The following is a 27,826-nucleotide window of genomic DNA, read 5'->3' as shown; positions in this document are numbered from 1 at the left end:
TTCTGTTGCTTAAGATGATGAGGTTTTGGCTGCTGACTCCTGCACCCTTGGGTACACAACCATCTCAATTACAACATGGAAGTAACATAGCCCATTCTCCTACCGTGCCCACAGTACCCTCTATGTAGCACACATTTGTTTTAAACTCCAGTTATTTCGTAAGTTTCACATGAACTCAGTTGATTCAGGAATTGAAAGAGTTTTATCTTTGTTTTCAGCAACATTAGTCATCTATTATGTATGGTTTTAAAGCAAGACAGAATAGCATTATTTATATGGGATAAGCATTTAATAAACTATTTTTCATCCTATAGTCCTCAAACTGTATAAAAAACAGGTAAATATTTTACTCAAGAACTTTAAGAAATAAACCAGTAAAAGTCCCTAAGTCAAACATATATGACAGAAACTATGGCAAGTCTTAATTTTGAATACAAACCAATATTGTGAGAGGTAGGATGATTAAAGAAGATACTATGTTAAAAACTGAAATATTATCAGAAGACATAAATACTGTTAAAAAAAAGGGGGAATTTCTACATATACTAATAAATAACATCTGAATTACATAATGTTTTTTAAAATTACAATCTAGAAAACTCCAGTCAGATGTGAGAACTTGCATGGAAATTATTGTTGGTTTTGTTTGTTTGCATAGTAAAGCAGCATATGCTGCACTGCTTTCATAGCCCGAAAGTAACTGATTTCAGTCAAGCACCTACCTCTTCTAAACAGCCATCAACACTGAGAAAATGTATGCTCCTGCAAATGCAAAACTGAAAGATATAAATTAAGCCCTTAACAAACCACACTGACTGGTTTTGGTTTGCAGAAGAGCTCAAACAAATGGAATGGGGAATATTACAGAATTTGATTATGCTTAATTCAAAGAACTGAGTCCAACTATTTCCAAACACTGTAAATTAAGTTTGAGAAGAAACAAAGCAGCATTTCCTGATCTATTAAAAAATCCTTATTTATCAAAGTGTAAATATCACCTGGCCGAGATAGTTTCCCAAAGTTCTGTTGAGCAGCCTATTCTTCATTGCTTTGGGTGAAGAGTGTGTAATACATAGCACTGTTCACTGTGACTAAGATTAAATTTGTAACTCTCAACACTAGCAACAACCACATTGCTGGAGAAGTCACCAGTGTAATCAAATGGATGATGCAGGCTTTGTGAGCTAGCAGAAACGTTTTTGTAAGAATAGTACACCCATGTTACCCAAGATCCATGGAATCGCAGAACTGTTTGGGCTGGAAGGGACCTTAAACTTCACCTAGTTCCAACCCCCTGCCATGAGCAGGGACACCTTCCACTAGACCAGGTTGCTCAAAGCCCCATCCAACCTGAGGCTGAAATGGAGCATTTATCAATTCCTTGGGCAACCTGTTCCAGGGCCTCACCACCCTCACTGTAAGGAAGAAGGCATACTGTTTCTTAAGCCTATACATGAATTTAACTGAACATGTCATAGCCCCATTTAAAGGCATTGAAACTTGAGAGGTAGCTACAGAAAGGTAACACCAAGCTCATATGTAAATTTACTCCTAGTCACCTGCCTCAGGTTAACTAATGGGATGCTCCTCCAGGAAAAAAACGTGTGTTTGACAACCTTTATTAAAAGCGAAAGCGATGGGGAAGCATTCGGCGTACCCAAATGTAAAGAAGGTCAGCCTGCACCCAAGCTCCTTAGTGCAGCAGCCCGTGTGTGCCCGTTATTGGGCCTGGCCTCTCTCTCACTGGCGCATCTCCCCCATCGCAGCCCCTCCGCTCCTCCCGCCATCCCGGGGCAACAGCCCGTCCTTCAGCCCCCTGCTCCACCAAAGGTGGTCGGGGGATGAGAACAGCGGCGGGGAGCCGAAAGTCACCCCGGCGGCACCTGACTGAAAACCGCTCTCCCCTCCGCGCAAACGCTATAAGGCGTGTTTTGAACGCGATCCCGCACCGGGGCTGCACTGCTAAACCCCGGCCTGCCGCCCGCCCCCTCGCTTCAGCCACAGCCCCGATGCCGCCGCGCGCCGGCAGGGGGCAGAAGCCGAGCTCTCGCGAGACGTGAGCTCCGCTGCTCGCGCGCGCGCGCCCGCCCTCCCCGCGCTCAACGGCCGCCGCGGGATAATTCGAAAGTGCCGGCAGCGCGCGCGCGAGCCGCGGAGCCCGACTGCGGTCTCACCTCAGTGTGAGCGCGGCGGGGCATTGGCACGGAAGGGTCTTGCGTTGGGCAGTGCTGCTGAGAGGAGCTGGCTTTCTGTCTGCATGCCCGGCCGGGTTTGTTTCCCTCCTGCGCAGGCAGCTCCGCGGTGCTGGTAGCCGTAACCCATTGGTCCATGAGGACTTCGGTCTGAGGGAGCGCTCGGTAAGCGTCGCGTCTCTCTTACCACTTGCTCCGCGGGCGCGCGTGGGGCGGCCTGTGGGACTGGGCTGTGGACATGGGGACGGCCCGGCGAGCGGACAACCCCTGGCTAACCCGGATCGTGCCCCGGGCGGGCACCCGCCCCGCTGTCAGGGCTTCATACGCAGTAAGGGCTGCATAACGCAGTGTCCAGCTGGTAGGGGTGGGAAAAGCACGTCAGGAATCACCTAAGATGAAAGGCATTCTTAGGTGTGCAAATTAAGCTCTCTGTGTCAGGAAGTGTCTTTGCAATTTTCCCATAGTTTTTACCTGACAAGAAAGAAAAGGAGAGAATATCCTGCTACCCAGAAGTAGAATCGCAGAATGGTTTGGGTTGTAAAGGACCTTAAAGCTAATTTAGTTCCAGCCGCCCTGCCATGGTCAGGGACATCTTCCACTGGAGTAGGTTGTACAAAGCCCCGTCCAACCTGCCCTTGAACGCTGCCAGGGATTTACTTTTCATAAAAGTAAATGCTGTCGTAGGGAATGATGGCTACTAAAATAGGGGGTGTGCTGGATCATACACTTCTTAAAAAATCAAAGTAGCCATAAAACACTTCTGTTTTAAGACTTGTTTAGTAAAAATAACCCAACAAAACTACAGAGAAAGCATGCAAGTACTGCAGCCTAGTATTATGAATCTAAATGATTATTCAGATAACTATAAAGTATTTTGGAGGGGAAAACCTCTTCTATTTATGACCATGTAGATGAAGAATGTAAGTTCATACATGCTTCACTGAGGCCAAACACGATCTTATTTTGAGAAACAGCGTTTTCTCTTAACGTTTTGTTTTGTTTATGAAGCAAGGAAAAGCATGACCACAATGAAGCGTGAAGCATTTTTAGAAATTGTATCTAAGGATTCAATTGAAGACTTCTTGCGTTATACTCAGCATCCTGTAAGTAAGCCATGATATATGTGTGTGACTTAAGTCTGTTATTAGTGCAGAAATTTTGTGACGTAGGGTTAGAGATTATTTTTCTGATACCTGCAGATGTGCTAGAATAATTGCTGTAGAAAATAAGTACAAGTGGCACTTGAGGGACATAGCTGAAAAAGTTGTAGAGTATGAAATTCTGCTGTTTATAAACCAATTATTTTTTAAAGATCTGGTTGTTGCACATGCAGTTTACTTTTTTCTTTTTTTTAGAATGGTTAATACTGTGGTAATACTAAAAAAATGTATTAAGTTGATGTTGATGAAGTGTTCGTGGGTTTTGGTTTTTTTTTAATTTCAACCCATGAAAGAATTTACTGCTGCATAATAAGTATGAGGTAATATTCAAACATAGCAGAGGCATGTTTCACTAATATTTGTTGATTCATTTGATAGTTTAGGCTGCCCTCTTATTTAGTGTGTGTTTAATTGTGCTTTTTTGTCTCTGAATGTTGTAGACATGGAACAGGTTGCTCTCTAAATGAGTGTAGAGGGAAGCTGGAGGAACAACAAAACAAAGCCACTGAAATGTCCTAATTAAAAGTTCCTTCTCATATTGTGTAAATGATATTGCATAGTAATATGAAATAATAATGTGCATTTTCTACCACACTTCAGTCTCTCTGGTATTAAGATAAGCACAGTTTCTTATGTACATCTTTTTCTAGCCGTACTATATGCTATTGTCAGATGAGTTTCTTAAGGTTTCCAATCAGTGTTATCCTCGTACTACAGGATAAAGTAAGTGGATCAGTTGACCTTGATGTCCACAAAGGAATGAACTAATTTACTGATGTAGCAAATATGTTAAATATATGATTTCTGTGATAGGGATCATATTTGCTGTAATAAGCTTAGAAATGTTTGTCTCCCAAATGTCATTGAATCTCTTTTTCCAAGAAATTTTCTATTTATTTCATTTGCACTCCCACATGTAGCTATAGGTGGCAACTGTAGTACGAGATTGCTTTTCCTTGAAGTCTGCTTCTTGGTTTTTTTTTTTCCCCCAAATCTAAACACTTTAATAATAAACTGTTCTGTTTAAGGTAACATATAATACTTTGTTTCCTTTGAGATTAATTTGGTCATGTTGGTTCTGCCATTTTCATCCACTAATCTATTTTAACATATCTTGGTCTACTTGGATTACAAATCGATTTTTTTCATCACCAACTCACAGGAGTTGTCTTGCAGCAGTTTTCAGCTATTGCCAATATTGCTGGAAACTCTGAGTTGCCAGCTATAATGAGTATATTGATTAAAACTGTCCTCATGTCTTGATAGCATAAGGGAACCTAAACCTTCAGATTACTTTTTGATTGTAATAAATGATATTTTGATATATAAATGCAGAAAGAAGAGGAAAGTGTGATTAGAGACTCACTGCTTTCCTTAGGTTTCATATTGTATTTACGCTCTGTTTCTTCTAACTATTTTGAGCTCTAGCCTCATGATTTACCTTTTAATTTGTTTTTACAGTTCTGCTCTTAGCATCACTGCTTCTTTCAGTGTCTCTCATTCTACACCCTACCCTTCCCCTTCAATTTTCCTCTTTCCCTCCTCTCAATATTTTGTTTCATTCACATCTTGTAAAATTCCTGGGGTTTGCCAATTTTCCAAAGTTTGCCTTGGTCTTTTAACTTATTTTTCTTTGTAATCTTTTAAAAATATTACTGCATTGTGACGTTGTTCACTGAAGTCTTTATCAGGTGTTGTTAACTTTTTCCATTAAACCTGTTCCAATTCAAGAAAATACATTATTTCTTAGACAGGAAAATAGGAATCACGTTTATGACTATCATTCAATTTTCCTCATAGGCTTTGGAATAATTCTGTCTCCTATTGTCCCAAAGAAAGATCAGAAAGCTCTAGTCATGTTATGAATTCATTCCTTTTGTTCAAAACAGTAGAATCTTAATATGCTGTCTTTTGGGTTTGTTTGAAGTAGAGGGCTGCAGCACTCCCTGTGTGGACTCTGGTTTATTGTATTTATTTCCAGCTGTATAGGGTAGAAATTCTGTTCTAAATATGTAACAGGATCTTCTCATACCCTTTTGAGATCCTTCTAATGCTTAGTGCTGCTTCTTTCATTATTTCCTGGTTTTCTTTTTTCCTTGAACTTTAGTTTTTTTCTTTTTGTTTTCTGTTTTTTTAGTGTATCTGCAAACTAAAACTATTTCTGTTTCAAGAACATGGACATTCTTCCTCTTTCCTCCAAAATGATTTTGATCTGGTAAACCTTCACTTCAGTATTGCAAATTACATCTCGGAAATTACCTGTACTTCCTTTTGGCTGTGTTTGTTCTTTCCTCTGCCTATTCCCTTTCCTAGCAGGTTGCCTGCCCTTCTTTGATGCTAAGCTTTTTGTGTCTGAGGTAAATTCTTCTAGCAAGCTTCTTCTGAGGAAATAGTTCAGATCAGTTTCTTAGTCAAGTCTCTTACAGAGACTAATAGTTGCTTCCCATTCAGTAAAGCGTAAGAGGGAAGTCTGGGGTAAATGGTTTGATGGGGGGACTTCAAAATAGTGCAGTGTACAGAGCACTGTTGTACCTCAAAATCCCTAGTGCTGTCCTTATGGCTCTACTGGCATTTCTAGTCCTTGCATAAGTGTTTTCTTCCAGCAGCCATCATCAAGCTATATTTAAGATAGCTAAGTACTTATAGCAAAGTACTTAAGTTCTGTGCAGTTTGAGCTGCTTAGTTAAGGGTATGGAATTGTCTCCCTTGGGAACGAAATATTCAGAACACATGAGAAACAGGAGTTCATGTTATGGGGACGTGATTTATGTTCAGTAGTGTTGCTATCAAGGGTTGCTATTAGTGTTGCTAAGGACTACAGTCTTAAAAGAAGCACTCTTGTTATGTGATAAAGAGCTGAGCAACAGAATTTTTTTTAATGCTATTTTTTAAAGTAATAAAAATTCTAGAAGGTATTTATCTCTAATTGCAGAGGAATGGAAATTAATCCTTGATGTAAGAAATTGTTAATTTTAGGAAATGTGATCATAAAATCAAGTAGGTTGGAAAGGACCTTTAAGACCATCATGTCCAACCTTCACCCCAGGACTGCCAAGACCACCACTAAACCATTTCACTGCGGGCCTCATCTGCATGTTTTTTGAACACTTCCAAAGACAGTGATTCCACCACTTCCTTGGGCAGCCTGTTCCAATGCCTTATCACCCTCTCTGTGAAGAAATTGTTTCTAATATCCAGTCTAAACCTCCCCTGGTGCAGCTTGAGGCTGTTACCTCTTGTCCTATTGCTTGTTACTTGGGAGAAGAGAGCAGCCACCTGGCTCCATCCTTCCAGTTAATTGTAGAGAGCAGTAAGTTCCCCCCTTTGCCTCCTTTTCTCCAGGCTAAACAACCCCAAGCCTCTCAGCTGTTCCTCATCAGACTTGTGCTCTAGAGGCTTCACCAGCTTCATTGCCCTTTGGATACACCTCAGCACCTCAGTATCTCTCTTGCAGTGAGGGCGCAGAACTGAATGCAGTATTTGAGGTGTGGCCTACCAGTGCCAAGTGCAGGGGAATTACTTACCTAGTCCTGCTGGCCACACTATTTCTGATACAAGCCAGGACGCCGTGGCTTTCTTGGACACCTGGGGCCAGTGCTGGCTCATGTTCAGTTGCTGTCAGTCAGCATGAAGATGAAATATAAATCACTTCACTGATGTGAAATTGTGTGATATCTTCTGATCATTCATAGAAAAAAACATTTGATCATTTTGACTTGAATGAACTACTTGAAGAATTGCCGAGAAAGCAAAAAGAAGTACTATGGGAGAGACTGATGAAGCTATTGACAGAGTGTTTGATGGAGAGCCCTGTGGAAACATGGCAGAGGATCGAAGATGATGAAAATAATGATAACATGGAAGTTGAGATAGTTCCAGAAACGGTAAAAATCTTGTAAACTAAAAATAGATAAGTATTACATGTTTTCTGGGAAATAAAACGTAATATTTCTGTAGCATCTGAGAACATGCAAGGGTTATTAAATGAGGTGAGTTCCAAACACCACTCTGCCTCATTCTGTAAAGATGTTAACTGTCATGCCTGGGTTTAGCTGAACTTATGATTGATCTGTACCATAAAATATTAGTTCTGCTGTTAATTTGAATTAGGAAAGATGGGATATAGATTGATTTTTTTTTTTTTTTTTTTTCACTAGGGTTGAGTGGCCTTTTTGTATGTCTTATTTCCAGAAATAAATGTTGGTATCTCAGCTGTTCCTTAAGTGTCTGGCATATACTATAAGAAATTCACAGCCTTTTTTATTTTGTCTTTTTATTGAACGAAGGTTGTGAAATTTGATTTGGAGACCCCTCCCACAAATTTAGCTTAGACAGAATTTCTGACACAGACCCTCATATATTCCCTTCTGCACTGTAATGCCCATAGTCTGGAGAATGCTGGGGGAAAAGGTTATATAATTTAGAAGGAAAAAAAGAAATGCAGTGGGGAAATAATTCAGGAGACCTAGAGGCTTGTAGAAAATTAATTGTATGTACAGAGGCCTATAGAATAACTTACCTGAATTGCAACCTGAGTTGCAAAGACCGTGCTAATTAGGGTTTTTTTTTAGCTCTGAAATGGATGTGTGTTTGAGTGGTTTTGTTGCAGATAAAGTTTTTAATGCAGGAGTGGATACAGTCATCGGGTTATCTACTAGCTGGAGCTGAAAGCACTTTTCAACATTTCTGAAACTGATGTGCTTTAAAAATCTTTGATTTTGCCTCTTCTTATTGATAGGTTTTGTGCGCTGGTATACTTTCTTCAAAATTGAAGCATAATAATAATTCAACTTTGCTCTGTTGCTAAGGTTTATTTCTTGTAGTTACCTTCAGAGTTTAAAATAAACTGCAGAATTGTTTCCTCAACGTTTCTTTCTTTCAGAAACAAACTGTAGCTGTAATCCAAGGAGTGACAGCTGTAGTTTCTGCTTCCATACGTGCAGTGGATGAAACTGCAAACTACAAAGCTCTTGCAGAGTGTGTTTTTATATTAAAGGGTGCGTACCTATCTATTATAGAATACGGCATTATACTATTTGAGCAAATGGGTGTACTAGGCTTTTTGTTTGATTTGACAGACCTGTGGAACACAATTTACAGGGGAAAAGTTGGTACTGATGAAAGCTTTTACTTATGAGACAAAATTAAGGGAGCATTTACTTCAAAATCAGTTACTCAATCTAGAAGTTGGAGCTTAATTTTTTTTCTTTCTCCAAACTGTTAACCCAGTGACAGATAGCTTTCCTAATCCTGTGTCTAATGTTATTTTTAAGGCAAAACTTCAGTTTCCATTGTTACTCATCCAAAAACTTGGCCAAAACTTTTGAGTTAGCAAAGCTGCTAGAATAAGCTGTTAAGATATGTGAAAGTGGCAAGAACTGGTTGACGCTGTGAGGTATATAACAGACTAGTGTTTTACAGGAATAACTTGGTTCATCATAGTAAACACTTATTTCATTGTTGTAGGTATTCTTCTTGTGTTACCTGAACCTGAAAAAAAACTACAGGGTGCTATTCAACGTGTATGTGAAATGTGGTGGGAGAAAGGCCTGGAAGGAAAGGAGGACATAGGGAAGACCCTATTTATCATTCTGCTAAGAAAAAGCCTGAATACAGCTGCTACGGTATGGTGAAGCTGTATTGACTTCTAGATAATTACTCTATATTCCAAGAAATACTATCACTGCAAAAATACCTTTTATTTCAGGTTACCTTATTTTCCATGTCCTAGTGCTTCTCAGTTAATGAAATTTAGGGTACGTGTTGGTTGTGAAGTGTCTTTTTTTGCATTTTTTGTGTAAGTTGTCTTTTGTAGAACAAACTTTAAAAATTTTTGGCATTGATTTTGCAAGTGAACTGGGATGGTCTTTTTTTACCGTTTTTTTGTTTGTTGTTTTGTTTTTTAAAATCCAGTGACCAAGGTTTCAGTAGGAGTTAACTCTTTAATCGGGTTTTATATATTACATTCATTTATTCATAGAGATTTCTTCTGTGCAAAGCTTCATTTTCTGTTACTTCGTATCTGTCTACAAATAATTTCTTATTTCTCTATTGATGGACTGAAATTCTTCTTTTAAATGTGTGAGTTACTTGGAGTATTGTGGGATACATCTTTTGCACTAACCCAATAAATATCTTCTTTACTTATTTCTTTATTTTTCCCTGTTAGCTGCTTTCATTGTATGAAGTTTCAAGAGCTTTTATCTCTTTTGCATGAAATAGCTGCTTTCTTTCTGTGCTTGAGCATGTATTTAGTTATCAAAAGTTAATATTTCTGCATATTAAAAAAAGTACACCTTTTTGTAATTTTTCTCAATGATGTGGGTAAAGTTTAGTGATGATCATAATTTTATAATTTAAAAATTTTCTGTCAGTAGCAATGCTTTTCAAATTCATTATTTCAAATCCACTAAATGCTTTTTCACATTGAAGCTGTATCTACTTCACTATATTGTGGGTTTTCTTTTCTCCTGCCAGGGTGCAGATATAGTTCGTGTATGGAATCTGCATCAGATATTACTTAGTTTTGATTATGATTCAGAGGAGATTAATGAAGTCAAGGACTTACTGCTTCAGTGTTTTATGAGTGTAAAATACATTAAGAAAGAAGAGGTAAGCAAACTTTTATTGTGATTTTAAGTGAGTGGGCTTTGGTTACTTTTAATGGTTTTGCATTAAGCCTTTTTTTACAGTGGGGTGGGTAGCAATACAAGACCGATCAGCTCTGACTCAGAGCTGTAAGTGGTTGATATTCTGTTTCATTTGGAAAACTCTATTCCTATTCCAAACTAAAGCGTAAAAGTATAAGCCTGTCTCATCACCGAAGTTCATGTATCCTGAGGTAATAAGAACCAAGTGCTTTGCTTCCAGTGCATGTCCCTTAATACTTAAAACCATTCCCTAGTATAATTCTCTTAAGCAGTTTTTCTGTTATTGGAGATGGATAACTGTAGCAAAATAATTTCCCTTCTAAATGATTCAGTTTAGAAGATTGCATTGCCGTAAGTCTGCTATTAAAAGTAGTATAAGAAGAACCCAACTTTACAGCAAAATGAGAACTGTTTTATTTGGCTACCTATGTTTCTCTCGGTGAAGAACTGCTGTATTGTAGTCTCTAGATTGTGCCTGTGCACCAAGGTAGTAGTTTCAAAGCTTTTTTTCTGGTAAGATGACGAGACAACCTTTTGACAAGATATTGCTCTGAAGTTCTAACTCCTCCTTGCCTGCTTAAAATATATATATTCCCTTCATGGAATAAATGAACTTCTGTCATAAAATGAGCTCTGAGATCGTTGCATGATTGTGGCAGTATGGGGATATAGCATTATAAAAATGGTGACATCAAATGCATTAGGTAAAATGTTTGATAGACCAGGTTTTGGATACCTGACACTAAGTTTGTGTGGATTTTTTTTGTTTGCTTGGTGTGTGTTTGCTCTTTGTGTATGTTTTGGGGAATTTTAGGTTTTGTTTCTTTCGGGTTTTTTTACTTACACATTATATTTTAAGATGAGTTTTTTTGACTAAGATTGGGATACACAAAGGCAACTCCCACATATCCGGGCTAATAGTTCCTTTAGTGCCTGCAGGCTTGTTCTACAGTTCCTAAGAAAAATATACCTAATTTGTTTTAGAGTACACATAGAGCGTAACTCCATAGCAGCTTAAGTGGATATAACTCCAGGGTGAAATGATCCTGTGGCTGGCATTCTTATAGCCCTTTCCACAGTATGAATGCTCAAGCATATGTCATGGGTTGATTGGATGAGGTAGCTGATCAGGTTTTTTTTTTTTTCCCTAGAAAGTTTATTTTTCAGCCAAACGAACTCTCTGGACTGGTTCATCATATGCAAGGATGAAGGGAAGGGGAAGGTCAGGAAAGTGGTATTCTGGTTCTAGATCAGGTTAAACTGATATAGAATTGCACATTTACACCTCATTGCAAGATGATGAGTTCAATTTTTCTGCTTTCATAGACTGTGCTGTTCAACACACAGTAATATTTCTCAGAGGCTTATTTTCAGGCTGCATTAGGGGAGTGATCCTCTGAATTTGTATCTGTGATTTATGAAAACATTTTTGTTCAGGTAAGACTTACAGTCAAACAGCTGGAGGGCCCTGCAAAGCATGTATTATTGTGTTTTAGAGGCAGACCTGTTATACTGTCTTCCTCCTTGCTAACCTTCTGTGTGTTCAGACAACAGTCAAATGTACCATGCCCACAAGCAAAGCAGTACCAGATGCCCAATGCTCTTGTTAATGTATTAACCCCTAAGATGACAAGTTCGCAGTCTTATTCACCTATCACCAATTTACCTTTTGTGACCCTGATCATGTTGATAACAATAATCGTTTCAGATCCATTGATCACAAGCAGCACATGAAATTGGGGGCGGTTAGTATCATTTCAAGATCAGGGTCAATCTGTTGAAATCTAAGGCATAAAAGAATTGATTGAAAGCTATTTGTAAGTTTTCTTCATCTGTCTTGCTGCTGGGATTGTAGAAGATGAGGCGAGTTAGAGTTTGTCCTCATCCTTGCGTTGTTGAGGCAGGACCTGTCAGTCACGACTCCTTGACCTTTGGGTTTGTCAGGGATGTTGATGAAAGACTGTACCACTGGGACTCCCATATATGTATTATACCACCGAAGTTGGAGACAAGTGACTTTTTCTCATTCTGTCTTTTTTCTTTCTTGGTAGAAGAAGCTCTCATTGACAACAGAAAGGATTCTGTCAGACCTGCAGACAAGGATTTTGACATTGTATTTAGCCTTCAGTTCCTTATGATCTGAATTACTTCCTGACCTGAAGGCTTTGAAGCTATCAGTTCCACCAAAGGATAGTTTCTCCCTATATGCTTTCTTCCCTCTACCCCATGGTATTCCAGCTCAAAGTGTGTCTGGCATTCTCAGCTTTGTTTTTTTCTCTATTTTGTCATAGGTCTGAACATTAACTGTTGGTCCAGCTCTTGATGGAAGTGCCTTTGAACTTCTGCTAATTGTTCAGTACAACTTTTGAGCTTCTGCCAGTGTGCTCTTTATTATTGCACTTCCTTGCTAATTTTCCTGATTTCTTTTTGCCTAGGAAGCTGACAGGTATATAGGACCCTTATAACTGGCTCACTTACATATGATCAAACTTTTCAAAGTCTCAGAAGCTGGATGCCCTTTACTTCATGTGTGAGATCAGCCAGAAAGGCTGTCTGTACATTTACTGTGTAAGGCTCTAATTCCATGGGCAGATCTTCCTGATTCCAGAAGAGCAACAGCTTATTTCCTCCATCCACATCTTTCCAGTACCTTTTCTTTCAAAAATTCTGTTGCTTATCAGTTTTATTATCACCATTTCTGACTCGCTAAAATGGAAGAAAACTAGTTCAGGAAAAAAAAGAATGTTTTTTTTTTTCTTTTCATGAATTAAAGCATCTCCAGGAGGTTTCAAATATTACCTTTCATGAAGCAGTAAGAAAGGAATTATCCTTGCAAATCAGAACATTTATTTTCCTCAGTGGCCCAGCTGTTCTCTGTGGCTTTGTTCAAGTATGTTTCTGTATCCAGTGCTGGCAGAGTTGGCATACTGTCATTACAGTTTCATCCTGCAATGGTACTGCATTTGACAGAGCTCTGATGATGTGGCTTTGATGAGGGTTCTATATTGCAGAGTCCCTTATCGTTAAGGAATACTATTTGAAGTCACACCAAAACAGAAGGGACATTGAAAAAATTGCAGGCAGATGTGTAATCCACATGTTCATTTGGTTTGTGTTTTCTCTACAGTCTAAATAACAGTAATGCTTGCATTCTGTTTAAAAATAATTTTTATCCCCGCAACAATTTCACGTATGCTTTTTAAAATTAAAGGTGTCACTTCTTTTGATCTTTAAGCTCTGTATTTACTGATTTTTGAGGTGGCTTTTAAATTGGGTATTCGTCTATGGTTTGACTTCTCTTGTTTTTCTTTTTTTCCTATCCCAACAGGGAAGAAGGTTCTTGAGCTTTTTGTTCAGCTGGAATGTAAACTTCATTAAAATGATACATGGAACCGTTAAAAACCAATTGCAATTCTTTCCAAGGTATGCATCACAGTTAGAGTTCTTAGTGATAGTTAAAAGCTTGGCTGAAGTCTTATTTGTCTCATGCTTTAAAATAGCTAGTATATTGATAAAATATATAAGAATCCAGAGACCTTCAAATCTGCTGAGCATAACTACTGCATTATTTTAGCAACTTCATTTAATAGTTGCTCTGCACATGCCTCTGTGTACAATTACAGGTGCAGTAAAATGCTTATTTAGCATTAACTAAAGCAAAAGACTTTATATAAACTGTGCTGCATTATTTGCAGTGTTTCTGTGAGAATTGCAGGTCCATTTCACCTTCTGTAAGCAAGCTATTTTGTTAAGATTTTGTATAGAGACATTCTAGTAAGAAGTGCCTTGTACGATCATGGCCTGAGGACTTGACTGATGGATGAAAACATGTAGGGTTTGGGTTCTTTTCCTGTAATTATTCAGTAAAATACTGTGGAATAAATTCCTTGTATTAAAATCAGAGGGGGTTTTATGCTTTCAGTTACAATAATGCATGCTTGTACGTTTTTATAAAGAATTGAAGGCATTAATTGTGAGATACATGGTAAAATCTATGCTAATGTTTTGACTTTTCCACCATAAGAGATATTTTGTTTGTTTTTTTCATAAGGCTCGGGTTTATTACTTAACTGTTAACTTTGTGCGTATTAATCAGCGTAGACTTTCACGGTGATTTCATCTTGTAAAAAATAATGATAATGCACAGAATTAAGAATAATATTGGTACTTATCAAAAACTTCATGTTGTTACTATTATGAATTGTACATAGATATGGTTAGGATGCTTGCTTGAATGTGTTTCCCATATGTTCATACAGATTCTTGATGGAATACATTTCAGAAGTTTACTTCAGGGCTTGGAAGAAGGTGTCAGGAGAATTTGTAGAGGTAATATGAGGCTTGAAATTTCATTTAGATAGCAAGGTGGAGAAGATACATGACTTTTCAACCTCAAAGCAGTTCCTAAGGAGGCCTTAAGAAATTATTTCCCTTAGGAAAGGGCCCCTTCAGCTTTGCTGGGGAATAACAGCATGTCACGTTGTCCTGGGTTCAGCTGTAACATTTGTTTTTCTCCTTCTTAGTAGGTGGTGCAGTGCCATGTTTTTCATTAACACGCTAGTTATCTGAGTCATTGAAGCTTTTATTCAGTTATGTGCAAGTCTATATATTTGATAGCTAAAATATTTACCTGGTTCGTGTGGATTTCCGTAGAGATGATCTAAAGCATAGTTACAGCGTCATAACAATGCTACAGCCAAATTTCAGATACCAAAGAATTCTTATTTATTATGTGGAGGTGCTTTTGAATACCAGACTTGGTTCTGAGAATTGGATTAATTGTATATTCTGGAATTTTGAAAATCAGTTTACGGAGACAGAGGCCCATAATGTGGAAATATTTGAGCCAATCAGGAGCCAAATAAGAAATAATATCTGTTATAGACTATGAGATTATTTTCAGTTGTTTGTTTTAGAGGAAAATAAAACTTGTTGCACAGCCTACAGTACTTACTGTTTTATTGTGTTAACAGTAGCGTGTGTATTTTTACTGTAGATACTTGAACGGAATTGCATTCAGGATTTTATGCATCATGGAATTCATCTTCCCAAAAGTTCTCCTGTTCATTCTAAAGTCAGAGAGGTAAGTTACTGTAAAGCATGACATGAACTAGTAGCATCAGAACCATATCAGTGACTATAAAAAATTTCCATTTCATATGGACATACTGTACTAGGTCTGGCTGGAATGGAATTACTTTCCTTCATAAAAGGCTATATGGTGCTGTGGTTTGGATTTGTTGACCAAAACACTGTTGATAACACCAATGTTTTAGCTGTTGCTGAGCAGTGCGTGCATGGTGTCAAGCTTTCTCTTCACTACTGTTCCCTTAGAGAGTAGGCTGGGGATGAGCCAAACAGCTGACCAAACTGACCAAAGGGATATTACATGCTAGATAACATCGTGCTCAGCAATAAAAACAAAGGGGAAGTGTATTTTGTGGAGGTAGCCATTGTTTTGAGACAGGTTGGGCACTGGTGTAGCTGTGGGAGGTGGTGAGTGATTAATTGCATTTTCATCACTTCTTTTGGGCAAGGTCAGCATGGGGTGGTATTGTCCTCCTGCCTTCACTTATTAAACAGTCTTTATCTCAACCTATGAGTTCTCTTGCTTTTCTCTTCCAATCCTCTCCATACCCCATCGAGCAGGGAGTTGCATGAGTGGCTGTGTGTTGCTTAAGTGGTGACTAGGGCCAGCCTACCACAGATACTTGCTTAAAAAGTAGCATTTTCTGAGAAATAATATTAGAACAAATTTTAGGAGGAGCCTGCTTATAATTTTGCACCAGATTTGGCTTTGGTGCTCATAAGTAAAAATATGAGGGAATTTTTCAGAGTGCCAGAAATAGGTTTTGGTGACTCTGCTCAGAGCTTTTCTTTACATGGCAAATTGACTTTTCCATATTCCATCACAAGGAAAAAAGTCATTCACAGGCTTCCCTGTCTAGTTGTAGCTGTGAATACTTGAAGTATTGACTACTAGAGGGTCAACTTCTTTTCAAACTGACCAGTGTTTTGGGTGGGGGAATTACTTCCTATCAAGTTACATGATGTCCTTTCTCATATTCTGCTCTGGTCATTTTCTTTTTTTGTATTTTTGTTTATTTGTTTATTGTCTGCATAATTCAGATTTCAAAATTAAAGGGGCTTTAGTTAACACAGTTCTGAGTCACAAGGTGTGCTAATACATTTTGTATGTATTGATGAAAAGCATGTATTGCATTTACAGATTTGTATTTGGATAACTACAGTTACCAAGTATAATATTCCTTTGTTCTTAACAGAGAAACAGCTTAGTTATCTTTATTTGATAACTACGTGGTTTCAAAGTATTTCTGCCAGCTACTTTAAAACCAGTTTTTTTACTGTAACAAAAAGAGTGGTTCCTGAGAAACTGACTCTCTAGCCATGATTGGATTTCTGATTGTAGATCTTTATATAGATTTATTGAATTTACAAAGTTATAAAATGTGATATTTATTGAATCTGTTTCTTTTTTATGATTTTGGAGACTTTTTAATATAGGGTTAATTAATATGTCTAGTTTTATAATTTTCCATGGTATGGAAAACTTATGTAAAGGCTGACAGACAACTGCCCTCTTCTTGAATGTAGAAAGTACTGTTAAAATTGTTTTTTTTGGGGGGATTGGTTGGTTTGTTTTTCTCAGGTGCTAAGTTATTTTCATAAACAAAGTAAAGTTCGTCAAGGAGTTGAAGAAATGCTCTACAGATTGTATCAACCTATCCTTTGGAGAGCGCTGAAGGTAATTATCCTTTTCAGAAAATATGGCTGTCTTTCTCCATCTACTAGATTTTGTGTGCCTTCCACATGTTCTGATTTTAATAATTACTCTTAAAATGAGTATGGAAAAGAAATATCAGTATGTATAGCATCTCAGCTGTAGTAGATTAACTTTTGAAATTGTAATGAGGCATAGTTTGCACAATAATTTGTTAATGTAATTTACTACTTAAATCCAGTTTTCTTTACAGGTACACAGAGTGCTTTACAGGATTGTAGTAGACAGTGGGACTAACACAGAGTTTGGTATTCTCATCTTCTCAATGAATTTTATGCAATCTGTATTCTTTTTTCCAAGACCTTTATCAAGTGATCAGTGCTTTATTGATCAAAGCCAGAAATGTTCAGAGGATGATTTAGTCTCACATTACGATTAATCACCAGCCTTAAAATACAGCTCGATTAATTTATTAGAACATTATTTTAGAAAACCTTTTATTCTAGTTTAATTGTATGCACAGATGTTCATGCTATGGATGTGTTTTTAATTAAGCATTCAGAATGAAATTTCTGACTTCTAGTACTTTTAAGTTAAGTGTGTATGTCTTCCTGTGGATTGCTTGTACAGACAAAAGGGTACCTACTACCATTTACATACTCAGTTACACTGTATGACTAAGATGAACCAAGCTTCCTTCTTCATGAACACCCTGTATTTCATCTGAGGTTATGAAATTCCTTCAGTATGAGCATATACATTCCATTTGTTACAGCCAAATTAATTGCTGGCAAAAATTTGCCGATTGATCCTATAGCATCTTCCCTAACCATAAGAGAAGTATTTTAAGTTCTCAGAGTTGAAAGTATTACAAAACAACTTCAAAAGTTGTTAGAAATGGATTTTATGAGTTACAGGAAGGAGTTTAGAACTCTTTGGTTTCAGTAGAATCCTACGGTGGAAGTGGGAAGGTGGACAACAGCTCATCACTAGACCAGTATCATGCCTGGCCTTACATTAAGGGTTAGATCCCATTGCTTTTTTTTCCCTTTTTGTTGTTGTTATTTGGGTTTGGGTTTGTTTTTGTTCTTTGTTTATTTTTCTTGACAGCTTTTACATATGTAGTTAAGCACTTTAAGCTTAGACATTAACAGGCATATCACGGAAAATTTGTTTTAATACAGCAAAATAGTCTGCTGTGAACATAGATTTCAGAATGGTAAACGGACGATTGTAAAAATCAAATGCAGCAATTACATGAATCATGTAATGATTCAATGCAAGTTAAGATTCTGAATTCAAAATGATTCACTACTGTATTTGTGATTGGTGAAAAGAGATGTGTGACTAAACATAAAAATTCAGCAATTTATTTTTGGATAGGCCACTGTCTTGCTGTGTGACTTTTGTATAGTTAATTTTTTTGTACAGTACCGGTGAAGTATTAGGCATTTTATATATTTTATAACTGCTGCTGTGATTCAGAAAAAACAACAGTTTAAGATACAGAACTAGGAAGGGAAGCTTATAATTGTCCTTATTGTTATGGATTCTGCTCCAAAGTTTGAAATGTCAGTTGAATTTTAGATAACCAGTTTGATGCTCCTATTTTAGTCAGTGTATAGATCCCTAATTTAATATAGTGAAGAACAAATCTTGCTCTAGAACACTGGTTACAAAACAGAAAGGCAGCTCACAAAGGGACTTCTTTCCCCCTCCTTCCTGCCAAAGAAAAAACACTTCTGGAATACTTTGTATTCTTAGAACCTGAAGTGTTTGTGTTGAAACTACTTGATTTCAACTCTGAAATCTTTAAACTGAGAATGCATATTTGTAATGCATAGTTCTCTTTCTTTTCCTAAATTGCTTGTTTTGCAAATACTTAGATCACGAAGCTTCCTTTGTGGCTTTCATCTACACATTTTATAAGGCATTAAATTTTTTATAATATAAGCCCTTATGTAACTTCTTCTTTTTTCATGTCTTTATTATGAAAAGTAAGTCTCATGAAAACACAGCAGAGATAGTTGTGCAGTGATTGGTTATTAGTATAAAAAGCTGTATAAATATAAAAATATGGATATTTATTGTGAGATAACTAGTGATTAAGCCATTTCTTACCAAGCTCAAAAAGTCAAGAACCACTCCTCTGGGAATTCAGGATGTTGAAGGAAGTGGTTCCTTTAATTTGCTTGTTTCTTTTAAACTAACTTTTACTGTTGAAAACCAGTGTTTTAAATAATTGAAAGTGAATTTCAGGAACTAAGACCAGAGAAACTTAAAAGAAAGCTCTGCAAATGAACTGAATGAAAAGAAAAAGTTGTTTAAAAAGGTTCTGAAAGTTCCTCGTAATAGTACAACCGTAAAGGTAAAGAAATGTTAGTAATTTAAACAGCGGCAGGCTCCGCTTGCATGAAAATGTCAGTGTGGAATAAAAGAGGATATGAATTTAAAGTCCTGGAATTCTATCTCTGTGAAGACATTTACTTAACTATGGGCTTGAATGTGCAAATATATTTGGGATAAATTCCAATTAATTAAAGGCAGGAATTTAAACTGTGGATACTCAGTTCAGAATTAAAATAAGCTTAATGGAATTCAGCGTAATACGTTTAAAAAGTTTATGAAAATTAACTTTCTGGAATGGCTGTCGTAGACAAGGTCTAGGTTATTGCACAAAACCGTACTTGAATTAATTTTCACATGAAAAATTAGTGCAGAAGAACTATTTCACCCTGAATTGACATATTAGCTTGTTATGCATTATCTCTTCAACATAGACAACCTCAGAGTTAAAGGATTTTCAACAGCGTTGTAGAATTGAATTAAGAATTATAATCTTTCCATTTTTAGAATGTATTATCAGTAATAAGTAAAACACAAGTCCCTAACTAAAGAATATATATATGGGCTTTATTTGCCTACTTAGTATTAAATTTAGAATTGCTATTGATTTTATTGGCTCAAAGAATCTGGATTTATTTTTTTTTTCTGCCCAGAGATGTGACCCATCATATGAGGATAAATCGAGAAGGAAAATACAAAATCAATTGTAAATGAAGTAATTGTTGCTCATTTATTTTGTGTAGTTTGGTTTTTATTTGCCATTAGTTTATTTAGTTCTAAGTCTTATATGGTTATCCTTGTTTTTCTTTTCCCTGTCTTTTATCTGAATGTCTCTTATGACAAGCGAAAAAGAAAATTGGATTAGAGTAGTCAGGAGGTTCCCTGAACTGCCTTTTGTTCTGCTGTTAAAATTAAGCTTACTTTTCTTGTTTTATTACCGTGTTTGTGTATATATATCGTCTCATATACATGCACACACTTGTTTTAACTTGAACCCAAAGTTCTTTCCCTCTTCCTGTCAAGAGACGACAGCAAAGGCTCTTATCATTGTACCGCTTGCTGTCTTTGATACATACAGTGTAGCCTGATGGTTAGATTACAGGTTTCTCCCTGAGATGCCTTGAATTTCATCTTTTCTTCATTTCATTGCCTGCTCTCTTTTTCTGTCCTCTAAGAGCTCACAAGGCCAATTATTTTTCACTGACTGTCTAAATACGCACTTTTTTTCATTTTTCTTTACATTTGGATCTCTATAACCAGTGAAAACACATTGAGAACTATTACAAATGGTAAAATGTCTGAGGGTTATGAGGCTTGTCTTAGTTTTTTGATGTGCTTCCTGGAGCTCAGAATATGGTCCTATTACTTATGTGCATAGAGCAGAACTGAATATGCTTATGTTGTGTAAGTTACTCTCCAGGCTTGCTGGTACTTAGTTTCTAAATAGTGTTTTCTTGAAGAAATAGGCTTCAGCTTTTCAATTAAATCACCTGTCTCTAGGCAGCATTTTAATTAATTCAGTCTGCTTGAATTCAAGATTCTTGTATTCTGAAGAGGATCTTTAAGTTCACCAAGAGAAATCCCAACTGCTTTTAATTTACTCAGCATTACAGAGAGAGAAGGGCTCAGAGTGTGACTCTTCATGGTCATTGAAATTGATATGCTTTGAAATCTGATTGTATCAATAACTCAGGTTTTACTGAATGGGAAAAATGTAAGGTAAAAAAAAAAAGAAGTAAATCGTATGTTACTCTTAAGTTCTTCCATACATTTTAAAATTCCTCTCTTCCATACATTTAATTAAAACCACCAACTTGATAAAAGTGTTTGGAGCCCAGTATTTGACAGGATATGCTTTTTGATGTTAACAGTCTGTGCTTATTGATAGAATTTTTTTCCTTCATTGTAACAGGCCAGAAACTCAGAAGTTCGATCAAATGCAGCATTTTTATTTGTTGATGCTTTTCCTGTTCATGATCCCAGTTTTAACACTGAAGAGATGAACACTGAAATTCAGAAACAGTTCGAAGAACTTTTTGTAAGTTCTAATGAAACTAAAATGTTAAAAATGAGACTTTCACCAAAGCTAACTCAAAAATAAGCTTTTGATGAAATTAGTATTTATAGAATTTCTGAGTAGTATGCATAGGGGAATACAGGCCTATGATGCAGAAAGTACAAAAATAATACTTTTGAATTTCTGTAGTATGTTCACAACAGATGATATGCACCATTTTCAATGCTGAAAAGCTAATATTTAAGATTGTTATTTATTAATCTGTGAATGAAAGATGCTTTTGAAAGATTAGATGCATGGGTAATAGATCTTTATCCTTAATGTAGGATTGAAGAGGGCTTTACAATTAATATGTATACATTCAATGGAAATTTACTAATGTATTGCTGAATGCTTCTGAAATGAAGTATAATGGAGATAAGAACCTAAAAGACCAGTCTAGATGGGTGAGAGTTGGCATGGTATTTTCCTTAAGAAAATGTTTGGGAAATCCTGAGTATGGCCTTTAAAAAGGTAAACATCAGATAACTGAAGGAATTTCCAGGGTTTTTATATTGTTGCATAGGAACAGTGACCAGTTTAAACTCATATATGTCTAAATATTCTTAATTAGGTCACAGGTTCAAGACTAAATGTGAGCTATTAAAAAAAAAGTATTTCAAAAGTCCAATAAAAGAAAAGAATTGCCAATATTTGTCTTAATTTTGCTTCTGATTTAAATTTCCTAGTTTGCTTCATAATAAAATGCCTTCAGGGAATATTAATATTACATTTCTTTCATAGTATGAAAGAATATGCATAATCATTAAAAGGTAATGGAATGCTATTTGTTAGGTTACTGTCAAACAACAGTAGAGTCACAATACTGTTCTCACATTGTTCTTCTTCTTTTTGTTTTAGAATCTCTTAGAAGATCCTCATCCAGTCGTCCGCTCTACAGGGATACTCGGAGTTAGTCAGATAACATCCAAATACTGGGAGATGATTCCTCCAACAATTCTTGCTGATCTCTTGAATAAACTAATTGGAGAGCTGGCATGTGATACAACATCTGCGGATGTTCGATGCTCTGTTTTTAAAGTAAATCTTTTCTTCTAAATTTAAAATCACAGTTATCACTTCTATATTTTACTTGATACACAGATTTCTAATACAGGCCACTTTAAGTCGAGGAAATTACTCTGCAAAATTACTTAGTATAGTTCCTAATACAGGCAAGTTTTGCGCATGTTTTATGAAAGCCACATATTTGGAATGAACAAGTCCTTTTAAATTAGTGACTATTTGGTTTTTAGTCAACCAGTTTGCATTTTCAGTCTTAGATAAATTGTTTAGACCAGATATTTTAGTTATTTTAGCTATAAGACATTATGTTTAGACTTGGAAATATATGCAGGCGGGTTCCAGGATGTTTCTATGTCACTGGTTTTAACCCATCCCAAGACATACATGAATATGTTATGCTATTGTACCCTAACTTTGTGTTTCTGAGGTTTGGATGAATAAAATTACATACTGTTTCTTTGTGAATTCCCGTGCATTGTTCAGTATGTTAGGATTAGTTTATCTAGATCTGTCTGTCGTCTGGTAAATAAAGATTAGTTTGGACAGAAAAACAGACTCCCTAAGCATTATTTCACTTAAAAGTTCTGTGTATGTGGCAATTCAGGCTTAAATTGGAGCTATCTTCATGTTAATCATCAGTTGCTCCACTCCAGCTGTGTGTGGGGTCTATATGGGATAAGCAGAAGATGCTGATTTGAAAAGAACTTTACCAAAAAAAAGACACACTTTTAGTCAGAAATTGGCAGAGTTAAAGGAGTTGGTATTGCTGCCAAAAAAAGTACCTGACACCATGCCCTCAGAATAGAAGGCAAGGCTGCGGCCTCAGTGTGGCTCTAAAGCTGCTCCATCTGAAATGAGTTCCCTAAGCACAGTTCACTGGAAATGTGAAATCACCATAGTAATTTTTACTGAAGAATATTACAAGAAAATTATGCATTCACAGTGTCTGTTCCTATTTAATTTAACCTTACAAGTATCATGGTCCCGTTCAACAATTTTTAATTACATCTTTTTTTCATATCTACTCATTTATTTATTTATTTGGCATAATTTTGGGTTTGTTTTTTTTTTTCCTTGCAGTGTCTGCCGATAATTTTGGACAACAAACTAAGTCATCCATTACTGGAACAGCTCCTGCCAACAGTCAGACACAGCCTTCATGACAATTCAGAGAAAGTGCGAGTGGCTTTTGTTGATATGCTGCTGAAAGTTAAGACTGTCAAGGCTGCCAAGGTAGGATAGGTGACACTTGATATGTAGCAAGGAGGAGACAAAATCAAGGCATTTATTAAAAAAACTCCTACAACAGTACCTTTTGAGATTTCTGCAGTACTGCCAAGAGGAGAAAAAGAATACACACTTAATGTAGTAATACTCTTAAATTCAGGTTTTCCCTTCTTCATATATTTAAGTATATTTATTTCTAAGACCTGTGGATTCTGTTGCCATTAGTCACTTCTGTCATTTTAAAGGTTTTGATCCAATGACGGTAGTAGTAAAGAAGTACTTCTTTCCACTGACATTCTGATTTCTACTGAAATCATGGTGACTGTGAAAAATCTTTCAATATAAATAAATTGTGACTAGTGCTGCTGAGCTTTCGCCTTTCCATAGTTGTTCTTCACAAAAAAGTTAACCATAGGAGATAGTATTGTGTCTGCATATTACTACAGCAGGGATTTTATAGACATGCTGGGAAGTTTACCTTTTAGTTGAGCAAAATGAATTCTTCTCTTTTCCCTTTCCCCCGCATTTTTGACTAGTTTGGAATGATTAATAGGTCCAGTGGCTTCTCTGTGCCTGCCTACTTGTGTTTAGTGGCTGCTGGTATCAACAGGCACTATCAGATTAAAATTGCCAGTGCTATAGATGTACACCCTGATCTGTCTGTTTTTTAAGAGCCATGGCTCTGACCCAGCAAATTTTCTGTTCTTAACCCCAAACAACTTTAGGCTTTCTCTGCTACCAGCTCTAACCTCAGGCTTTTTCTCCCCTGTAAGATGCAGATTCGTTAGCTGTGTCTAAAATGAATAAAGCATAAATGGTAATCATTCACTGGCCTTGAGACCAGCTAGCCTGGCTGGTTGGGTCTGCATGCTGTAATGTGTGCCCTGGTGTCCTCTGTGCATGCTGTCCTCCTGACTGCCTTGGATTGGTGAAGCGGGGCCAGTCTCCAACTCAAAAACACTAACAACTAGTAAGTGGTCTGGGACCCAAAGCCTAGGCTTATTCCCTGACGCTTTTATTTAGCAGTGCAGGCATTTTTTCCCGGCATGTTTCTGCCTTCCCTGCCCTCTCGTGGCCATGCCAGGGTAGAGCAGTAGATACAGCCATCCTCCCTTCCAGCTGACTAGCTCAAGTCAGGCCTCTTATTACCTTTTAAATGCTTGATGACTTTACCAGATTTCCTTTTTAGTTGTATTTACCTATTTTTTTATCACTTCTGTTTGCTTTCTGTGGCCGTGGCCTTTGAGATTTTGATATTTTTTTTTACAGTGATTTTGATCTAACTTTGTGTTCTGCTGTGGACTCAGATTTAGGATGAGACTGTTCAGTCTTAGGCATTATAGCATCTTTGAACTCTTTCTCTACTATCTGCTGTTAATGGTTTCCTACTGTCAATTTTATATTTTATTTTAGTGTGGTTTTGCCTTTGCTAAGCTTAATTATTAGGACATGGTTACCTTATGCTAGAAACATATGCTGTATATGAATTCAGAGGTCTCTGTTGTTCAGAAATTAATTAAATACTTGGTTTGTCGAATTTCTAAGGCTTCAGTGCTCAAGAAACACATCTATCCTTTTCAAGAGAATTAACTACTTGTCAAACATGTGCGTTCCGGCTTTGATGACAGGACTTCAAAGGCATGTATTGAGATTAGACCATCTCAGTACCTTCCAAATTCCCCAGAATGCCACAGAAGACAAGATAAATGGGAGATGATTTCAGAATTTAGAGCTTTTGGTTTCTTGCACACAGGTTCAGGATAAGGATTACAATAATGTAACAGCAATTTTGGCACTTCCATAAAACATACATTAATGCATTGCTTAGGCAGGTCAACGGAAAATGTGAAAAAGAGACAAACACTGCAAGTACAAGGTATTGTCATTCAGATTGTCAGCACAAAAAGTTGCCAGCAGGATCCTAGTAATGTTTGCAGATCTGAGATAAACAGTGTGCAGCTGAACCTTTACTTGGAGAATTGGTTCTGGTTCTGGCCTTCAATTGCTATGTTACAAATAAGCTAGTGCTCTGCTAATGGGATGCACCTCTGGTTTGGGATGGATTTGGAAAGGGTTTTGTTCTCTGCGGGTTTTTAGGGTGCATACCATACTTGTAGTAGTTGGTCCTACATTGTCCAATGATGATATGAAAAATAGCGCATAATGACAAATAATTATGTTTTGTAGTGATATCCTTATAGAGTAAATATTTCTTGCCTATACCTTTGGAATTGCATTAGCATTGCAAGTATCTTGAGGTGGAATTGCTTGAACCAGAATTTTACTGGTCTGAGATAATAGCAAATTTAGAGGTGTGTCAGAGCAGGAATGTAGCATTGTTATGGAAATATGTGACCTCAAGTAAATGCTGAGATATTGGTAAAAATTAAAAATGCTCATGCTTTCTGATAAATGTTGTTTTTATTTGTTGAGACTTTTGATATGGACAACACTTAATAAAGGTGATTGTTTTTTCTTCTATCCTTTTAATTCATTTAAATATCTTTTTTGTTTTAAAAAGTTCTGGAAAATCTGTCCTATGGAGCATCTTCTGACTCGTCTTGAAGTCGATTCACGGCCTGTGTCACGACGCATAGTGAATCTCTTATTCAACTCTTTCTTTCCCATCAACCAACCTGAGAGTGTGTGGTGTGAGCGCTGTGTTACTCTCATCCAGATGAATTCAGCAGCAGCTAGAAAGTTCTATCAATATGCTTATGAATATACTGCCCCTACCAATATAGGTAAAGTACAAAACCTCAAAACCTTATTAGTCTTTGGGAATACCAATATCACACCATGTAATTGATTTTTCATTTTTTTCTCTTAACAGTGGTATGTTTCTAGGTCTTTTGGTTTTAGTATAATATTAGTTTGTAGGTTTTGAAATTCTTGACACCAGCAGTGAACCCTGCTGACACCAGTCATAAGCTTCTTCAACAATTAAGACCCCATGGCTTTTAGTTTCTGTTAGGTGCTGTGTTATACTCTCTAGGTGGTGTTATCAGGTCTGTCTTTTCCCCTTTCTTCTCACATGTACCTTAAAACTGAGCCGATATTTATTTATCATGCAGAATTAAGTAAAATACCTTGGTACCTCAGGTGATCTGAGATCTTTATGTGGAAGATTCTATAGAAGGTGAAAAATATTTATGTCTGATAATCTGGTTATCTGGGATCTGTGGATCAGTAGTATTTCCAGGTTGCTCAGAGAGAATTTAAAAGCCTTCTTTCTTGTTAAAAGCTTGAGAAACTTTCAATGAAGAGGGTATATACTGCACATAGTATAGTTACTTTTTTAAAAGTGCTATTGAACGAAGTAATACTGGAAAAATTCTAATACTACAAAAACAAAGTAACTTGGGTGAATGGCCAGGCCATTGCACCTTTTCTGACTACCTTGGTAAAGTTGCTCTGAAATAAATACACTAGCACATGTTCAACTAGTCATACTTTCACCAGACATAACCCTTTCACTGGCATCTAGAGATGAGCTCCTCATTAGGGAGTGCAATGATTAGGCTACTTCATCTTTTATAATGAATTGAAATTGACATTGGAGAGGATGCATGATTCAACGTAGGTCATTAAATTAATATCTGTGCCAGATGAATATAGGAGTTGTGGGAGCTTCCTCTGATCCTGATTTGATAAAGTGGTGGTTGGTTGTTGTTGTTGGTTTGTTGGTTTTTTTTTTTGTTTGTTTGTTTAGCAGACCTTTTTAACAATAAAATTATAGAACCTGATGATAATGTTGCCTTTTCTTCAGATTTGGGGATTTAGAAAATTTTCACATTTTTTCCACTTCCTTTTACTTGGATTTTTTTTTCTTTTTTTCATAGTTATTTCTGGTTCTGTTGTCTGCTTTTCCCTACTGACTTTGCAGCATTACACTTGGAGGCATTTACTAGCAACATTCTTAACAAATGGTAAATGTCTAATTTTCTTATTATATTCAAATTAGCTAAATTGATGCTTACTATTCGGCGCTGCTTGAATGCCTGCATCCAGAAAGCAGTGAAAGAGGATCTTCATGATAGTGATGATGATGACGGTGGTGAAGATGAAAGTGAAAAGGAGAATACAAGTGTAAGAAAGTCTACTTTATGATAAGTTCTGGTAACTTTTTTACTGTGGTGCTAAATTGGAGACATTAGCAGTTAATGATATGACAGAAATCTAAAGGGAAGCACTTGGACCTATGTGGAATTTAGAAGGGGAGAACTGTTGTTATGGTGTTTTCATGCCCTGCAATAGAAGAAATTTGGTGAAGTAGCTAGAATAACATAGAAGGGATATGAAGAATATTTGAAATTAATATTTCCCTAATTCCACTACTAGTTATAAATTGGTTTTGTAGTTAAATTATTAAAAATTTAGTGTCACAAAATGACTCAAATTATATACAGAGAAGGAGAGTAAATAGA

At 36.8% G+C, this 27,826-nt stretch overlaps 1 protein-coding gene across 3 annotated transcripts in view; it reads left to right on the top strand.

Moving 5' to 3' along the window:
- Positions 1-2,261: 2,261 nt before the first annotated feature.
- NCAPG2 (non-SMC condensin II complex subunit G2) overlaps positions 2,262-27,826 on the top strand; it is a 45,108-nt gene continuing 19,543 nt past the window's right edge. The window contains exons 1-15 of one of the 3 annotated variants that reach the window (XM_062621498.1): positions 2,262-2,363; positions 3,211-3,295; positions 7,045-7,236; positions 8,235-8,349; positions 8,819-8,976; positions 9,830-9,964; positions 13,331-13,425; positions 14,262-14,331; positions 14,999-15,085; positions 16,673-16,768; positions 21,003-21,128; positions 22,008-22,187; positions 23,253-23,405; positions 25,921-26,143; positions 27,364-27,488. In XM_062621498.1, coding sequence (XP_062477482.1) covers positions 3,212-3,295; positions 7,045-7,236; positions 8,235-8,349; positions 8,819-8,976; positions 9,830-9,964; positions 13,331-13,425; positions 14,262-14,331; positions 14,999-15,085; positions 16,673-16,768; positions 21,003-21,128; positions 22,008-22,187; positions 23,253-23,405; positions 25,921-26,143; positions 27,364-27,488 — 1,839 coding nt within the window. In that variant the 5' untranslated portion in view covers positions 2,262-2,363; position 3,211. Of the gene's footprint in view, positions 2,364-3,200; positions 3,296-7,044; positions 7,237-8,234; positions 8,350-8,818; positions 8,977-9,829; positions 9,965-13,330; positions 13,426-14,261; positions 14,332-14,998; positions 15,086-16,672; positions 16,769-21,002; positions 21,129-22,007; positions 22,188-23,252; positions 23,406-25,920; positions 26,144-27,363; positions 27,489-27,826 lie in introns of all 3 variants that reach the window. The other 2 variants (XM_062621495.1, XM_062621497.1) reach the window with 2 other exon arrangements.

This window comes from Pezoporus occidentalis, unplaced genomic scaffold, assembly GCF_034315485.1.
Source record: "Pezoporus occidentalis ecotype Australia unplaced genomic scaffold, CSIRO_AGI_Poc_V1 ctg23, whole genome shotgun sequence".
In the NCBI taxonomy this organism is placed as follows: domain Eukaryota; kingdom Metazoa; phylum Chordata; class Aves; order Psittaciformes; family Psittacidae; genus Pezoporus; species Pezoporus occidentalis.
The sequence above is the reverse complement of the archived record's forward strand: the minus strand, read 5'-3'. Positions and strand labels throughout refer to the sequence as shown.